Here is a 19,609-nt window from a genome sequence, read left to right on the forward strand (position 1 = left end):
TCAGAAAGTAATTGAATTAACTCCAGGTAAGTAGCTTAATCTCTCAGAAGAGTCAATGATGGGAGTTGGCAAAGAGTTTTCCAATCTGTAAGCTTCCTATCAATAAAAGTCACAGGTCCAGAAATAAGCACATATGTACACACACACACACACACACACACACACACTATACAAACACAGTCTGTCTGTAAATATATATTATGTAGGAGAATGTGAACTCCTTGAGGGAAGAACCATTTTTTTTTCTTTCTGTCTGTAGTCATGAACAATATCTCAATCCTATAAAGAAGGAGTGGGCATCTTTGTGGGACATAGAGAGCATTGGCCTAAATCAGGAAGACTCAGCTTCATGACTTTAAAACTGGCTTCAGACATCAACTAGCTGTGTGACACTGAATAAGTCCCCTAAGTCTCTTTGCCTCAGTTTCTTCATCTGTCAAATGAGCAAGAGAAGAAAATGGCAACCCATTCTAATATCTCTGCTGAAAAAAAAAAACTTAAATTGGATCACAGAGAGTTGAGCATGACTAAATAAAAACAAATTTTAAAAAGAGTGAGTGCATTCAGGTGGGGAAGATCTTTGTAAATCTGTAAAATGATTAAGATTAGTTGAGTGCTGAGATTCTTCCTAGGTCAAACTCTAAATCAATGAGCCTATGATCATCCTAGCACCAAAGTGACAAATCGTGTCTCTTTCTTCTTCCAATTTTCTCCTCCCCCCATCCTCACTTCCAGCTAAACAAAGGGAGACATAAGTTGATACATGCTCTTCTGCACCTGTCAGATAGTACATCCCAGTAGCCAGGAGCTTTGAGAAATCAGCTTTCCTCAACCAAAAAGAATGGCAAAACATTAGTAGATTTTCCTCTCCCCAACGGTAACTTCTAGCTCCAAAGGCCATGGAATTCCCACGTCTTTCTTAGCAATACTAGAGTCCTTCAAAGTTTGAAAAGACTTCAAAATATGAACTCCTTTTAATTCTTGCAGAAACTGAGAAATGGCTGCTATTATTATCCCTATTTTGCAGAAGAGAGAACTGAAACTGTTACTTACCCAGGGCCAGACAACCTTACTGGTCTCAGACTGGACATCTGGGGTCATGCATCTGAAGAATAGGGAAGGGAGGTATTCTCACCAGCAGTCTAACCCCTCATACTTTGCTTATTATTGGCCCATCAAACTTTGCAGATTTGCCAAATACTTGCTATCCTTCCACCTCTCCTAACTTTCTCTCTACTATAATTTTCTTTCCCATTTTACTTCTTCTGTTCTTCCTGTTTGTTCCTCTTCATAATCCAAGGGTTTGAAAACCTCATTTATTTAAAACCTTGTAGCTCCAATAATGGTCCATAAATCCACTAGACAGATATAAACAAATTCCCTAGGTGGTAGGTCTCATGGCCCATGATTAGATTGTAACACCCATCTTCAAAATCCAATCTTCCAAAGGTACAGAATTGAAAAAGACACATAATCAGGGCACCATTTCCTAAGAAAGTTGTTGGAATGAAAAGAGATGTTTTATTTTGAAAAAATCAAATCCAATGCTGGGCTTGAGAGGGGGCTTTATTGGAAAAAAAGGATTCTGCATGGATTAATTTAAATTAAAAAACCCAAAGCTCTGAGTCCAAATTGTTTTATATCTTTAAAAATGATGTTTTATTTTTTTTTTGCCAGAAACTTTGTTTCATTTATTGAGATGACGATACATGTTATAAAATGTTGTACCAGGGAAACTGAGGCAAGTAGGGAACAGTTTTAATTTTAATGTGTAGAGTTTAACGAGCTAGCTGACCAAATGGGACTATAGTCCAAAGTATTTGGTGCAGTTAAACAGAGATGGAGAGCTTATATAGGGTTTTCTTAGCTAACTACAGTTTGTAAACAATACATAATCGGAGTATACAATTTTATCCTAACATCTTGCAGCTGTTGTTATCTTTAGGGGAAACAAAGGCAAGGACACTGGGAGGAAGGACAAGCCATGATTCCAGGAAAGGATCATAACTTAAATCAGACAGGATAGGAGTCAAAATAAGAAGGAGGCTGTGAGGAGTGGGACAATACTCAAAAGTAGGGGGAAACATGCTAGCAATGATCAAGATAAGATACCTGGACAAGTATGACACAAGAGTATACAAAAGAGGGTGAGATCTTCAAGGTTTTTCTAGGCTCTCTTTTAACCTCAATTTTTTGAGTCCTAATTGCAAGCAAGAAGGGGTAGTGATGGCTTATTTTCCAGGACTCAACAATACCTGGCTAGGAGACACATAAAGCAAAACTGAGGTTGTTCTAAGGCTCCTGGTCACTCAGTAACACCGACCATGGAATTGGCCTTCTCTGTATAATTTTAAACAAACTGTATCTTTTCTCATTTCCTGAGCTGGGACAACTACCTGACAGGACCCAGGTTGCTGAGCTTGGATTCATTTTCAGAAACAAGTTACTTTATATTCATTTGATCCCTGGGAAATTACTTCTGTTTTCTTTATATCTACAAAGGTGTCATTGTATCTTTTTGGGGGGGAGGGAGATTGGGGAGGCTTTGTTCACAGCATCAATTACATTCTGTTTGGGGAAGTGATAATTGCAGCGAAATTTTTCCCAGCAGGAGATTAACAGAAGTATTTGAAACAAAGTAATGTGACTCTATGGAATTATTCACAATGTCATGAAGAGGGGAAAAGTACATTAAATTGTGACATTAAGAATGGGAAAAATTAGATCTTGTCTTATAATTTCACACCCATCACTTTCGAGCTTTTGCTAAGAGTTTCAGAAAGGGTCTCAGGAGAAGGGACCGAATTAAGAAGTTACTTGTGAATTGATACAAATACATTTTGTGAAATTGGGATATCTGGACAAGTATGGGGCTGGGTCCAAGTCAATTAAATTCAACGAGCTTTATTGAATGCTTATTATACGGTGTGATGTGCGTGGAGATACAAAAGCACAGTTGAAATCATCTCTTCTGGCCCAATTCATAAAGACCAGGCCCAATCCATAAAGGCCAGTTGCCTTATATAGCGGGACAAACAAATTCGTTGGTAAATAAATGTTATAAAATATCATACCTGAGAATTCAAGTTCCTACACAGTTTCTGATCTGAATTAGTCCCTATCTGAGACCATGCACAGATCTAGACAAAATAATTTAAAGAACAGATCTCCCTCTGCTGAAATAGATTACAAGGCTATCATTAATAGATAAATTCAAAGGAGACTCTTGAAGTTCAGAGACGTAGATGATTTCCTTTGGGTCATTCATTAATTCAGTTCAATAAATATGATTTTGTCCATGCTCCCAAACTATGACTACCCTTTAATCTCTTGTTCTTATCTTCTATTTACGTAAACTTGGCTCTGACTTGGTCTCCCATTTCTACCAGTAACTGGATTGATGGCCCCCTTTCGGGATACATAGAATTTTCAGGGAGGATCGCTACCTCTGATGTGAGAGTTTGCCAAGCCCTTTTCAGGACTCTTCATCTACCATTGGTGTCCATCTTCACTCAACTCTAGCCTGTAGCTCTAGGAAGTTAGATTATGCACAGTGACTACAACCCAGTCAATCATTTCAGCAGATGGGTTAACTCAGGTTGAGGGTAACCAAAGGGTCTCAAACCTGTTGTTGAATCAGGGGAATGTCCACTTTGAGTTTGTGAAGAGTTTTCTCCAGCAGAATGGGCAGATGAGAACACTTTTTTTCCAATGGCCATAGGGACAGCTGAAGCAGGTACTTAAGATTGGTCAGGTATCAAAGGCACCAAGATCATCCACGGCATCCTAGGCAACTAGGATTGTCTTGGTTTTTGCCCTGCCACTGGACTTCAATGACTCAGGAAGAGAGAGGCTGATGACTTTGGGTTACTCTTGTCTTACTTAAATCTAATTTAAGCAAGAGTCAAGATATCACCTGAGATGTCATCAGTCCTCTTTGAAAACAAAAGATGAGTAACAACAAACCAAGTCTTGCCAATCTCACCTCCTTACCATCTCTTTAATAAGTCATTTTTTTTTCCTTTTGGCCCCCACCACCATCCTGATATATGGAGGCAGTACCAGTATGGAGTGACTAAGACTAACCCAGGGAATTTTCATGTGTGTCAAGGGGTGGAGGAGGGTATACCTTTTCTCACTTCTTATTTCTTCAAACATGTCTACCCTACCTCCTTGCCCAACTTTAAGATGACACATCCAACATTCTGTCCTGTCTCCCATGTCCCACCCTCCTCTCTACCCAATCAGCCACCTCATCTCCTTGCCTTCTTCTTGGAGCTGGGAAGGGCAAAGATCACTGCTTAAGCTTTAGGAGCTGGCCTTAGATTTATGAGGAATGGCTGCCTTCATTCCAGGCATGATGGGACCCAGTCAGAGAAGATGGGGTTTTCCTCTGTATCACTGAGTTTACTACTATTACAGAGCTAATAGCTAGTTATGGCACAGTGCTTATTAGTAATAAATACAAAGCACTTTAAAAGGTCCTGGAGACATTAACCATCAGAGAATCAAGAACGGCTTCAAGACCATTGGAGTAGCTTCTTCATGGCAGTTCCACCTCTGCGCTCTTCCCTTCCAACACATCTTGAAAACACTTGCCAAGAAGAAGATGTTTTACTTAAATAGAATATGTATCACTGAGAGGATCTGAGCAGATTTGGAATCATACAGAAAGGAGTCAGAGGTGAAGACTGGAAGATAATAGCAGTTTGCCTGGATAAATAATTTATCTCCCTCTCTCCCTCCCTCTCTTCTTCCCTTCTCTCTCTCTCTCTCTCTCTCTCTCTCTCTCTCTCTCTCTCTCTCTCTCTCTCTCTCTCTCTCTCTCTCTCCCCCTGCTCCTCCTTCTCCCTTCCCTCTTGTCTTTCCTCCTTCTTTCTCCTTTCTCTGTCTTTCTATTTCTGTCACCTCTCCCTCTCCTCTTATTCTCCTTTCTCCCTCTTCTCTCTATCTCTATCCTTCTGTATGCCCTCCCCCTTTCTTTCTTTATGTGTCCCTTTCTCATTTTTTTTTACATTTTTTAAAGAAGAAAGATCTGTTGTCACATGAAGACCATCACCATTACCATCATCGATCCTTAATATTGGTTTTGTTCTTCCAGAATTATCACACTTAATCTTCTTACTGTCTCTTCTTTTAGATGAAAAATAAAAACACATTTCTCATAGTGATTGTTCATTAACCTCACATTAGGCAATTTCATATCTGACAAAGTTTATCTATTTGTGCAGTTTTCTACTTGGTCTATTTCCCTGCCCCACTTTTGGTTCTGAAAAAAAAAAGTGAATATTTAATTAGAAGCTTCCACATGCAGTTCATCTTGGTACAGTAAGCATGGTGGCTTCTGCAAGCCACCCCTAAATTAAGCAATATTCTTATTAGGGGAGGAATTGTCAGTATCGAGCATGGAAAGATTGTCTTTTTTGTAGATTTGTAGAATTCTGAGCTGAGACTTTTTTCTCCACTGTAACTTATCTCTACATTTATCCAAGGAATCAAGGATCCTGTAGAGCCTTCCTTTCCTGGACAGATATATTTACAGTTTGTTGCAACTGGATGCAAACATAAGCATTTTACAGCCTCCAGGGTATTTAACATAGAAAGCAAAACAATGGTAGTAAGAAGCAAAATTACATTATCAAATACTCCAGGTTGGAAAGACCAAGTCTTCCAGAAAACTCTTGGCTGATTCTTTCTTCTGAAATATTTGACATGTGACCTTGCAAATCAATGTAGAAGGAGCTGCGATCACCCATGAGACAAAGAAAAGACTTGAGGGATGAGGGCACAAAGCAAAATCAGTCAGGCAATATGAATTTATGGATTAAAAAAACTGACTTTTTATTGATTTTTGTTGGAGGTTTCAGAGTTCAACTTTTGGAAGAGATAATGAAACGGCTTCAACTTTATGGGGGAAAAAAATAGAATTGTTAGAAAACAGTGTGAATAACTGTCCTTCTGAAGGTGTGGGAGAAAAAGCATCAAAAGCCCTGGATTCCTATTCCAGATCTGTCTACCTTGTATTTCCTCTGTGATCTTAGGCTAGTTACTTCATTTTTTTTAAACCTGTTTCCTTATCTGTTATGTTAGAGTGTTGGTCTAAGTGATATCTATGGGTCTTCTACCTCTGACTTTAATGTGAAAAGTAAAGATCATATTCCTGTAAGTTCCAAATTCATGATCTGATGCACCAAGGACAATAAGTAGATGGCCTTTCCTTGGAATCATGGTCTGAGTGAGGAGGATTTGTCACCAGGGTAGCCAGGCAAATAGGAGCCTCTCAAACATTCTTTGTTATGTTTTTTCTGCTCTTGAATGTTCTTATTACTTTAACTAATAAGACTTTCCATGACCTCAACTTTGACTCATCAGTCTGACCTGGAATTAATTTCTTGGTTGCAACATTTATTTCACCTCTAGACTCAGGTCTCTATTTCCAAATTGAATCTAGTGCCCTGCCCTTGACCTAAACCTAGAAGGCTCTCCTTGGTCCTCATAAATTTTGATCTACTGGACTGGATATTCTACTGCAATGGTACTTTGCTCAGCTATTTCCAAGTCTTTCATCCACCTAGGATAGTAATACAAATCAGCCTGTTTATTAGCACCCACAATGAAATGTTATGAACAATTCTATTATTCTCCACAATCTGTTTTCAAACTCCATGCTTAAAAACAACAAAGTAAAAATGTCACTTCCTCCTAAGGTAGTGTATTCTGCATAGGAATTCTACAATGGTCAGGATTTCCCCCCTTTCTCCAAGATAAAGCCTCAATCAGTTTCTCTGTAATGCTTATTCTCTTCTTGCCACTTTTTTCTCCCTTTTACCAAGAGGGACAAGTGGAATCTCTTTTATTTTGTGGAAGGTGAAATGACAATAACAATATCAAATTATCTTTCTATAGGCAGGCAGGCATCCGTAGGTGACTTGTTTTCCTTTTCTTCTCACATTTTGCAATCTGATATCCTATCATTTAGCATATGAAGGATCAAGTCAAACAATGAAACTTGTTAGTAGCTTAATATTTTCTGAAAGGTGAGTTCCCCTCTGTCCATTTTTAATTAAGCCTATGGAAACACCTTCACCAAACATAAACATCATATGGTTCATAGTAGGGCTAATGCTAAAACTTTCCAAGCAAAACCAAAGATCCACTTCCAGGCAGAGTTCCATCCCTCCAAGAATCTGGCAAGAATAGAACCTGTAGGTTGAACTGTAGTCAAGAAAGCCCAAGGGTTCAGAACCTTACCTCTTCCAGAACATCAGCCAGCTTGCTTAGAATCTCTTCAGGGAGGCTCTGGAATGTGGGAACACTGGAAGACAAAAAGAAAGGTCATGGTCAATAGCCAAACTCCTTTCTGTTTTTTTGGGAGAAAAAATAAAATCTGTTTGAAAGAAAGAAAGAAAAACAAACTCTTTTTGCATCTATGTCCTTGAAATCCACAGGAGGCAGACTCTCAGTTTTCTCTTTTGTACAAGGAAAATAATAATTTTTTATCTGCCTCCATAATACCTCTCTCCTGTGCCCTCTTCTATTTTCTGATATTGCTGTCCTGCTGATGCAGGTGTGATCTTCATACCTGGATTAGTGCAATAGCCTCTTTGCTGGTCTGCCAGCTACACGCCTCATCCTACTCTGTCCACTTTCCATTAAGCTATCAAAATCCTCCTTTAAAAAAAAAAACAATTATCTGTAATGATAATTTTTATATTCTTTTTTTAAAATTTGAATTTCAAATTTTCTTTTTTTTCTTCCTCGTGTCCCCCCATTCTCTAAGATGGCAAGGAATTTGATATAGGTTATACTTATGCAATCATGCAAAACAGAAAGAAGATATAGACCGAAAAAGTGAAATATATTATGCATTGAGACTTCACAAATAAATCTTTCTAAAGTGCAGATCTGACCATGGTACCCTTGTCCTCCATTTTATAAATATTGGTGATTCTCTAAATTCTCAAACATATGAAACCTTTCCTTTGGCATTCAGAGCCTTTCATAATGAGCCTCTCCCTGTCCTATAATATTTGGGCTAGCTTTTTGAAGGATCTCAGGACCAGCCTTGATCTTAGTGCAGGAGTGCAGGAGAATCATCAGGATGGTCAAAGACAGAATATCTCATTTCCAGTCTTTCTCAGTCTTATATACCCTATTAAAATTACATCATTACAGCATACTATGTATGTGTGAACTAGAGAACCATAACATCATCATAATAAGTACTAATTATATATAGGAACTAGAGAATTAGAAGACCTGAATTTAAATCCAGCCTCAGATGCTTAACACTTCCTAGCTGTGTGACCCTGGGCAAGTCCAATAGTTCCTCCAAACCTCCTTCCCCCTTCTACACACACATACACAAAAGAAATGTTTATGTATTGATTGATCTACAATTGTTTGGAGAAAAACATTTTACAAACTTAAAAGCACTTCTAAAACTATAAGCTGTTTTGAACTCTCTTGCTCCAATCTTTTTATTATAATTTTCCATATTATTATTTGTTTTATTTTTTATTTTACATAATCAATGGGCTTTCGTGGATAGAAAGTTAGCAAAAAAAAGACCTGAGTTCAAGACTCAGGCTGTGTGACCCTGAGCAAATCAATTAAGGTCTCATCCTGCCAGCAATTTAAAGGCAGCAGAGAAGGTTCTGATTGTATTGGGGAAGAATTATTATTATTATTTTTAACCTGTTACTCTCTTCCTGATTCCAAGCTTGCTATTCCATCCTCTGCATCACTTCACTGCCCCAGGAGATGTAGTTAGTATGTTAAAGTCTAAAGATGCAGCTTATCCTCATTATCTCACTTGATCCTTACTCCAGCCCAGTGAGGGAGTTCCTACAACTATTGCCACCATTTTGTAGATGAGGTAGCAGACTGAGAAACCTGCAGTGATTTGTCTACCCTACTACTGCTTTTAATTGAAAAATCTGGGCACTGAGCCCAAGGTCTTCTTGACTTCAAGTCTAGCATTCCTCCACCACTGCCTTTCCAATAAATGCCAAAGCTCTTTATTTCAGAACATTTTGAAGTTTTAATAAGCTGGACCTCGAATATATCATGACTGTTTTCAGACTCACAATAAATTTCTAGTTAGGTATGTGCTCAGAAATACTTAGAGAAAACAGATGCCTCTTGTTTTAATCTGAAATCCCTAACTCTTTTATTATGTGGTCACCAAACTGTATAACACTTAAGTGTCTAATACTACAACCCATTAACATGTTTTTCCTCCATAATGCCATAGTTCACCAGGGCTATGCTGGCCATCAGATTTATTTTTTCCATCTCAGAGAGAGGGATATTTTAAGAGACAAATCAGGAGAGCTGTTGCAATGATGTAAAAGGGGCTGAAAATCTGTCCCTTTTTTATTTCTTCAGTGAGCTATATTCAAATTCTTCCCCTCGGCCCCTTGTCAGGAAGAGCAAGAAGAATTTGAGCCCCAGCATGTCTCTGGGGACATTTGTTGAAAATGCTAATTTACTGCAATATTTTACTCATTTCAGTGTAATTGGGTCCCACAAAGATGGGGTGATTTCTACAATTCAATAACTTCTCCCTTTGATCCATAGCATAAATAATGAATCTAATATAAAAGAGATCCATCTTCCTTCCTTCCTTCCTTCTCCTTTCCTCTCTCCTTTTCTCTTTCCTTTCTCCTTTTCTCTTTCCTTCCTTCCCTCTCTCCTTCCCTCCCTCCCTTCTTCAGTCTCTCCCTTTCTTTCTCCCTCCCTCCATCCTTTCCTCTCTCCTTTTCTCCCTCCCGCCCTCCTTCCTTCCTTATTTCCTTTCCTAGAATGCTGAACTACCTAAAATAAAAAAGGTATTTATTGGATCTCATCATATGTTAAATGAAAACAAAAACATTAAGCAGATTTTGATATGTTTTAGAATATCTATCAGCATTTATCTACTTAATATGTTTGATTAATAAAGGTTCTTAATTAGACCCCTTTCCCCAACACGCTCACTTTATCACAGAAGAATGATTATCAAATTAAAGAAATGGAGAAAAATTAATAGCAGATGACTGTGATAGTATTTGAAATTATTTCTGCTTTAATATTTTAGGGATCCACTGGGTTGGGTGCTTCACACAGGGAAGGGAAGCCAGCCTCACTGAAGAAATAAATGGAGGCAGTGAAGGTTACTAATATCTCAGGTTTTTAGAGTTCTGATTTGGGACTATAACATTCTAAAGTGTTTTAAATTCGGAGTTCCTCCCAGAAGGGAGTCATTGGATTCTCTATTTTATTTTTTTTTCCCTTGGACTCTGCTGTTTCTGATAGTTTTATAATTTCTTAAAATATTATATCCAGTCCTCTTTTGTTTGCAAGGTCCCACCCTATCTTCATGTGCAATGACTTATACTAGTGGGGGAATGGGGCAGGGAATAGCTGTTTCTTGGTGCTGCCTGCCCCCTTCCTGGTCTAGATGCTGCATGTTTCAGGTCTCAGTTACTGTTTAGCCACACTCAAAGGGCTCAAAATCTTTAAGTCCTATGAGAATGTATTGGATACTGATCCTTCTGGATAGTCACCACTTAGAGAACCTACAGCTCTATGGTCCTATGAGATCACACTGGATACAAAACACACTTTCTCATCTCATTTCCATTGAGAAAGCCCTAAGACATCACAGCATTTACTTCTGTTGGTAGCTTCCTCCAATATGGAAATTCTGCTCTGAGAATTTGTAGGCTTCTGACTTTTGCTTCAGTCTAAAACTAGATGAAGCAGCTCATTGCATTTTCTCTTTGGCATTCTTGATCATTGCTCTTACTGCCCCTTTCAGACATATTCGCTGGAAATCTCTGCTTTAGTATGACCTTTCACATCGCCAACCTCACAGTGACTCTCACTCCTACTCTATTGCAATAATCTCTTAATGGTTCTTTCTGCCCTTAGTTTTTATGGCCCTGATCCTGTCCTGCAATACCCCTGAGAGATTAATCTTTCCACAGCCCCATTTGGAATGAGTCTCTCCCCTGACCCAAATCCTTTAATGGAAAACCACTGAAATAATGATATATGCACTCTCTATTTCACAAGGTTATTGTGTGTGTGTTTTTAAAGTACTTCTTATAACTTCAGAATGCTTGAAAAAGGAAAGGCATTTTTATTACCAAATAAAATCCAACTTTCTTAGACTTGCATCCAAAACTTTCTGAGTACCTCACCCATATCCCAGGCATAATGGATGAAGCAAAATTTCATTCTCCTGACATGTCTTTGGATAGAGAAGGGCTGAGGAAGAGTAGTCAAGGATATGGCTAATGAGGGCAGTTTGGTGGCAAAATGGATAAAGTGTTTGGCCTGGAGTCAGGAATTGTGTTCAAATATGTCTTTGTACACTTGTCAACTATGTGATCCTGAGCTAATCACCTAACTGTGCCTCAGTTTCCTCACCTGTCTCATCAATTGGAGAAGAAAATGGCAAACCATTCATTCCATTATCCCAAAACCTCCCAAATGAGATCAAAGAGAATCAGACAAGATTGAAAAACAACTGAAAAACAGCAATCTGAATCTTCCATAAAATTGTTATCAATATGCTTTGAAACAAAGAATTTGGAGATCAAGAGACTTCCCTATTCCACCAATAGCATCTTTTTTTTTTTTTAAGCAGCCAATTGGCTAGCAGTATCTTACTAATAAAAAAAAAACTTCCTCAAGAACAAGAGAACTAGGAAGTACACAGACCTGCAGGGGGAATTTCAATAACCAGGTACATTTATCAAAATGACTTCTATAATTTGAAAATACTATGCCTATGAATAATTCTAATATCTAAAGAAATAGATACATACATATATACATATAATATATCTGAAAATATGGTAGAATGAGATTTATAAGGAATATTCATTCCCCTTTCCAAATGGGCTTGCTGACCTACCATGAAATCAAAGAAAAAGAAGATGGGAAAGAAAGGAGAAATTAAAAAGTGGAGAAATAAAAGATTAAAAAGGAATAAAGGTAAGAACAAAGAGGAGGAGAAAAATGTGGAGTCAGTTTTTAAAATCCTAGGTCTATTTTTTTTTCCCAAGTGAATTTGGGCAATTCACTTCATTGTTATAGATCTTAACTTCCCAAATGCAAAATGAGCAGGCCAGACTAGATGCTCCCTAAGGCTCCTTCCAACCTTAATCCTGTATTCCCATGGTCTTAAATGGATACAAATTGTGCAAAAGAGTCTCTGAAGAGTGAATAACAGCTACAAAGTGCCAGGAGAGATCCCCAGAGAGAGCAATCAATTGGTAGACAGCTCAATAAAATGTCTGTTTACTTAGTTCCCAAAAAGAATGCTATGGGAATAAATCAGAAGTAGCAACCAAAGAAAATGACAACTTGCAGGTTTCCCTGGAAGAGTGAAGGAGATGATATCATCAGGGTCAGGGTAGTCTTGACCCTTTCTGATGACCCAGCCAATATTCAACCATCAAATGCTAGCTGCTATGTAGGAAGGACCTCTGCTGCCATCCCACTCAACACAACATCAAGTCTTCTTAGAAATTCTTTCCACAGTAAAATTGATACACTGCCATGTGGTCATCCCAGCTTTGTTTGAATAGCTTTCCTGATAAGGTGGGGACTCTGCCACTTTCTGATGCAGCTCTTTTTCTTTCAGATAACTCTAATAATCATTAGAATTGATTTTCTGATATCTTTCATGCCTTCTAACCAAAAGGCAGCAAGGATACCTCTTTGTTTCTCAGCTACCCCAACCTTTATTTGGAGAGAGAATTTTATTCCACAGGTTTTTAGTAGGAAGGAACCTGCAAGATTATCTGGCTTGATCTCTTTGTTATATATATTTATATTTTGCCCAAGATCCCAGAGGTAGCAGTGGTAAATTTGAGATTGAATGGGACTGACTGAATGAAGCTTTCTCAGTGTTGAGATTAAGTCACACGATCCCTATTTCCAGAACAGGAAGATGAGGTCTTGGGCCTCAGATTTCCAAAAGTCACATGATCCCTATTCTCAGTCTTGAACACTGGGTTGCAGGGGTTGCACATGATCTCTAAAAGCCAGACTCTCAAAAAGTTCCATGACCCACAGGAAGCAGACATTGGTCAAAGATGATTACCTTCTTTTAGTCTATCCAATGAAAAGGCTGGAGTCTTTTGCTTTCTAAATCTTGGACAAGGTGGAAGCTGACCAGGTTCCAGGGACACATGGTGGGAGTTGAGATGGCTCCTAGGTGTGTGTCTAGGTCTTTCCCTGCAGGGATTGAATAAATGCTTATCCTTTGTACCTGAAGATGTCTCTGATTAGTTAATTTGGAAAAGAGGGTCTAGCACCTGTCTCACACAAGACCAAATCCTTTATGATACTCTGAACTATTAAAGTCCAGTACTTATGGCATGGCTAGCATTTGCCCATGACTTTTCTTTTTCTTTTCTTTTAATATACATTGATTTTTGTACCTTATGCCTAAGGTATTTAACAAACGATCATTTTTTTCCATTTGCTTAGTTTCTGAACACACCCCGAGATACTTGGAAGTAGGGAGTTAGAGGGTAGCCATTTAAGATGTGGAAAGGGGTTGGGAGACCATCTTCAGGCACTGAGGAAAGAAAAGAGAAATACTATCTCCAAACCACTTTTGATTTTGCAAACCAGGGCCATTTCTTATGAGGATTATATATGTAGAACTTTCAAAATCTCCTTTGTGCTGGCTGTTTCAAAAGTAGAATCAAAGTAATTTCTGTCCATTTAGTTCAATGGATCCAGGGGTGTATATCTCATGGTTCCATTGCTGGAATCACCCCTGAAACTCATGTTCACACTCCATGACTTGCTCAGTGTTTAGTCCCTCAACAGTCTCCTGTCCAAAGCAATGAAGTGAGATTCAATCAGGCCTTGGAGCAACAATTAAATTATCTCTAATTTCAGAAGGTCACAGGAGAGCTAATTAAATCAATGTTTAATGACTCTAAGGGAGATAGTCATGCTGAGATCTGAAGAGTCTTTGTCTGGGTCCTTGTCTTCCTCCCTCCCTTCTTGGAGGGGAGGCTTCTCACTTGGCTTACTCAGTGAACCCTCTACAAGCTCATCTCTTCCATCTCTTCTGGAACTATGCTGGCCATAGAAAGGAGAAATTTAAAAGCCACCACTTTTTGAGCTAGAAGAGACCTGGAAGATTCTCTCTCTAAGTCTCCTAATTCCATTTCCAGTGTTCAGCAATAAATTTGGTAATGCACCAAATATCTGAATTGGACTAGATTCCTTCTGGAAGGAATCATGAACTTGTCTCCTACCTTTGCTTATGGTAATAAAATCCCAGTTCTTCTACCTTTTACTTGTACCTTTCAATTTCAGATCTACTTTCTGTTCACATGTTTCTAGCCACAGAACAATGGCCTTGATATGGTCTTTTGTGTGGAGGTTCCTAACTTTCCCATGATGCACTACATTTGCTAGGATTTACAATATCTCTTCCCAAATTGTCAGCATGGTGTCATGCCAAAGCACAAGATTGGATCAAAGCACCTTAAGGAGAATTTTAGCTCTGGTCTTCATTAGCTCTGAGATGTTTGGACATGTTACCTAGCTTCCCTGGGTCTCAATTTCCTTACCTGTAAACATGAGGGGATTGGCTTTGATGATCTCTGAGTTTTATTCCAAGATGATACTATCTTCTTTTTCTTTTCTTTTTTTATCAAAGCTTTTTATTTTCAAAACATATGGACAGATAATTTTTCAACATTGATCCTTGCATAGCTTTGTGTTCCAAATTTCCCACTCCTTCATTTCTTTTTCATTGAGCTCATTGCCCAGGAAGAATAAGGAAAAATTTATATGTGAAATTGTTGGTTTTTTCCTTGGCTACCACATCACAATTTTTCATCACATTTAGCTTAGAGTCTCCTAAAGTCTCTGATCATTTTCCCACAGATTCCTGTCATCATTCCTCCTCTATATTGTACTTATACAGATAGACTTGCCTAAGCATAAAATCTCAAATTTGTTCCCAATATGTTAAATGTCTTTTTAAATATTTAACTCAATATTCTACCAACCAAGATTATTTCTGGTTCCAACTATAGAGTATTACAGTTGATGAACACTTGACGAATATGCCCTCCTTACTTTCAACGAAGTCATTAACAAAATTCTCAGATGGTATAAGGCCATGGTCAGATTGTAAAGGCAATAAGATCTAAGGGTTTTCACTGTAGTTTGGTATTTAGAACTAGAAAAGACTTCTAAGACCCTGAAGTCCAATTCTATTTTTCAACAGAGAAACAAATTGAGTCTTTCTATGAGAATGACTCCAAAGTCTTAGAAATCTAGGAGGATGAAAAAATGGTGGTAACATTTAAAGACAGATAGTAGTTGGGAAAAGAAGCCAGAGCAGAGAAGTTGAGTTCAGTTTTAGATCTTTCATTTGAAGTGAAGTCCCATTTCTCAATGGGAGAAAATCACAGACTGGAGGTCAGGAGAAATCTGACTTGTAGGTATTATTTGCAAAGAGATAAAAGGAAACTAGTTAAATAGATTTAGAGAAGAAAGGGATCTCAGAGAAGACCGAGGTCAACCTCCCCACCTTACAGGTAAGAACCTGAAGCCCCAAAATATTAAGTGATTCTGCCAAGGTCACATAGATCATAAATTGGGAAAAAATGTGAAAGTCATGTCCTTGGATTTCAAGAACTTTCATTTACATTAGGAATCTTGAATCTGGCTCTGGAGGGGAAACTGAGGCAGGTGACTCTGCACAGTCCTCCCTCACTCAAATCCAATTTATTTGTATGTCATGCCATCATCAACTTGATTCCATGGACCCCTTCAAAACAAAGGTCAAACAACAACATCAACTTAGATGTGAGCTCTGATGATTAATAAATGCTATTTGTTCATTCATTAATTCACTTACTCCATTACCTACTGTTTATCCACTTCACATAAGCTCTTATTTGAGAAACCTATTTTCTAAAATCTTTGACAACTTGGCCAGCTTTGGTTTCTAATTTAGGATGTCCCCTATATGCAAGTAAAGCATTTTGCAGAACCTTTTGATAAAAAAAAAATTCTTTCCTATCTTCCTTTCTCTGTTTCACTTTGATAAATTAGTTAGGAATCATGCATGAATTTCCCAAACATAAAATTGAGTGGTTCATTTGGATTAAGATATTTTGTCACAATCGTTATCACACATTATACACTTGGGAAGGGACAGAGATTAAAGCATCATCACCCCCTTGATATCTTAGTGGGAAACTGTGGATCAGTTTAGCCAGACATCACCTGCTAATTCACTGGCTGTCCCAAGGTGGGAATTTTTGTGCAATTAGCTAAGAAAATAAGGGTGAAATTGATATGGATGCACCAAGGAATAAATTTCATTCTTGAAGCTGACTGATTATTAATATACATGAAACAGAAGTAGCATTTTATAATGAATTCATTGTTGGTTGAAAAAACACAGGTCGCTTTTGATCATTTCTTATTAGTAGGTAAATAATGAATGCATTTTTATTTTTTTCCCATTTCATAGCTCATAATGTTCCACAACAGATGCTTTTCTTTCTCTCCACTGTTATTACACATTCAGGATTTTTAAAAGAAATTATTATAATTACAAATTTGGAAGAGACAGGAGACAGGATTCTCTTACATGTCTATTCACAAGGATGTGAGTTTCCCTCTTTTATAAATTTTCAGCATCTAAAAATCTCATTCACTGTAATGAGTCATATTGACTCTTGTACATGAGCAGTCACTGAAAGCCAGAATCAGAATGATACAACTGTAAAATCATCAACAAAATGTAAAAGCTGAGAGTTTCCAGCTGCATCTCAGAGCTCAGCTACAGCAATCCTCTCATTTTATAGTTAGAAAAATTAATGATCTAAGAGAAGGGTCTTTTCTCCACTGGAAGGCAAACTCCTTGAGAATAGGGATTATTTTATTCTTTGTATTTATATGTCCAGAACTTTTCAGAAAGCAGGTGCCACAAAAAATGCTTTCTAACTGTCCATGGTATCCTACATTTAAAAAGAGGAAAACTGAGACTTAAAGAGATTTCCGATGAATACCTAACTAGTAAGTATTGAGATGAGATTGAACCTGAATTTTTTTTTAATTTGATAGTATTTTTATTTTTTTTCAAATCCTTGCAAAGATAGTTTTCAACATTCACCTTTGCACAATCTTGTGTTTCAAAATGTTCTCCTTTCCCTTTTCCCTCCTAAGACATCAAGCAAACTGATATAGATTAAACATGTACAATTTTCTAAACATATTTCCATATTCCTCATGCTGCACAAAAAAATCAAGTCAAAATAGAAAAAAAAAAACACAAGAAAGGAAAAAAAAAATAATAAATAACAAAAAAGCCCACAAAAATACTATGCTTTGATCAACATCCAGTCTCCATTTTTCTCTCTCTGGATGTGGATGGTATTTTTCTTCATAAGCTTATTAGAATTGCCTTGAATCATCTCACTGCTAAAAAGAGCCAAATCCATCACAGTTAATCATCACATAATCTTGTTGTTGCTGTTCTCTTGGTTCTGCTCGCTTCACTTAGCATCAGTTGATGTAAAGTCTTTCCAGGCTTGTCTGAAATCAACCAGCTCATCATTTCTAATTGAACAATAATATTCTATTACATTCATATACTATATGAATTCCAACTCAGGGGCATCCGTTTAATTTTCTTGCCACTACAAACATTTTTTGCACATATGAGTCTTTTCCCTGCTTTATGCTTTGACCCAAGAGACTACTGGGTCAAAGGGTATGCACAGTTTTATAGTCCTTTGGGCATAGTCCAAATTGTTCTCCAGAATGGTTGGAACATTTCACAATTCTACCAGCAATGCATTAATTTTCCAGTTTTCCCACATCCTCTCCAATATTAATCCAAAATTAATTAATTTTCCTGACATCCTAGACAATTTGAGAAGTGTGAAGTAAACTTGAGTCATTTTAACCCCATGTCCAACATTATAACCATTATGACATGCTGCCTCTAGAGTCCAAAGTCCTGCATATAGTAAAGAGTGGAATCTAGGTTTTATTTTCATGTAATTTATCTTTCTTTTTCAGATTAAGTTATATTCAACTGCTCAAGCTGCATTATGCTTCTTTCTTGTCTAATGAACCATTCATTCTCAATGTAGCTAGCCAATGAGATTCAAGTACTAGATCAAAGGATTATAATATATCCATCACTTTAAGTGTTTTTAGATGCCATCGTGTATACTATCCTCATTAAATAAGAATGGAAATTGAAAGTTAAAGACTTTGCAGTGGATAGAACTCTGGATCAGGAGTCAGGAAAATCCAAGTTCAAATCCAGTTTCATATTCTTCATAATTGTGTCACTTAACCTTAGACTGCTTTACTTTTCTCATATGTAAAATGGATTAAAATAGCATTCAAATTTAAGAGTTATTGTGAGCATCAAATAAGACAGAATTGTATAGTGCTTCACAAGCCTTAAAACATATTGAAATTATAGTGATGATGATGATGATGATGATGATATTACTTGTTCATAAATCACATAGGTAAGAGAGTAGAGATGGGAAAGAAATCCCAATATAAATGTTGGGCCCTCTCCTTGTGCATTATTTGAGCTTAAATATCCATTTGTGTTTTATATTTTACTAAACTTGGGTTATCATTCTGTCTAATGTATATCTTCAAAAATTTAACATATCAGATCTAATGAAATACTTTTGAATTAGATATAATAGTAAAATATTGTGAGTAGCATATTGAATCTGGACTTAGGAAGACCTCAATTTAGATTCCATCTCTACTATTCTTTGATATGTGATCAGGAGCAAACCACTTAATCTTTCTGAGCTTCAGGTTTCTCATATGTAATATGAGGATAATATCACCTATTTTGAAGAGTTGCTACAAGATTCAAAGGGGGCAATAAAGGTAAAACACTGCTAACTTTACAATAGTATGCAAATTTAAGCTACTCTTAAGTGGGCAAAAGTTATAATGATGGAAAAATAGGAAGTTTATGGAGCAGAACAGGACTTTTACAACTTCTATTGAAGAACTGTGGCTTTAACTGGAAATGTCAGGTCAAGGTCTATCTTTGTATCTAAACCTATTGTTCTGTCCTTCCCAAGTCAGTCTGTCCTTCTACTCATTTCAGCATTTTGGGATGAGTATGGGTTGCCATTTTTTTTTTTTACCATATTCACCGAGGACATTTGTATTTGTCAGATAAAGAACAATGGTGAGTTTTGTCAAAGAAAATTAAAAGAGAATGGAAAGATACCATTAATCTAGTACCATCATCCTGGGAATATCACATTATCTTGAATTACCAGACCTTGACAATCTCTCCATCCTTTAATAGAAATGAGGCCCCAAATCATATTACCTAGAAATCCTTGGGAATTTTCAGTTCTAAGAAGAGTAAAAAAAATCTGTAATTTGCTTAGGCATATGTGAGGTTTTGGTCTATGTAGATAAAGCTTATTTATTAGCATCTGACAGAGTGGATTAGTAACTCAGAATTTGTTTGAGAAAATCTGAGACTTGTAATGACATAATAGCAGGTGGCTAGTGTGTGCAAATCTTGTGTCCTGTCTTCTTTTTTCCTTCCTATCTCCTT

General features: G+C 37.3%; 1 protein-coding gene across 1 annotated transcript in view; it reads right to left on the reverse strand.

Annotated features, from left to right (window-relative positions):
• The window catches only part of PRKG1 (protein kinase cGMP-dependent 1), a 1,210,064-nt gene that overhangs the window by 339,530 nt on the left and 850,925 nt on the right, over window positions 1-19,609 (reverse strand). The window contains exon 5 of the mRNA XM_051982636.1: window positions 7,252-7,315. Within this exon, the coding sequence (XP_051838596.1) occupies window positions 7,252-7,315 (64 nt within the window). The remainder of the gene's footprint in view (window positions 1-7,251; window positions 7,316-19,609) is intronic.

The sequence above is a fragment of the Antechinus flavipes genome, chromosome 2, assembly GCF_016432865.1.
Source record: "Antechinus flavipes isolate AdamAnt ecotype Samford, QLD, Australia chromosome 2, AdamAnt_v2, whole genome shotgun sequence".
NCBI lineage: Eukaryota > Metazoa > Chordata > Mammalia > Dasyuromorphia > Dasyuridae > Antechinus > Antechinus flavipes.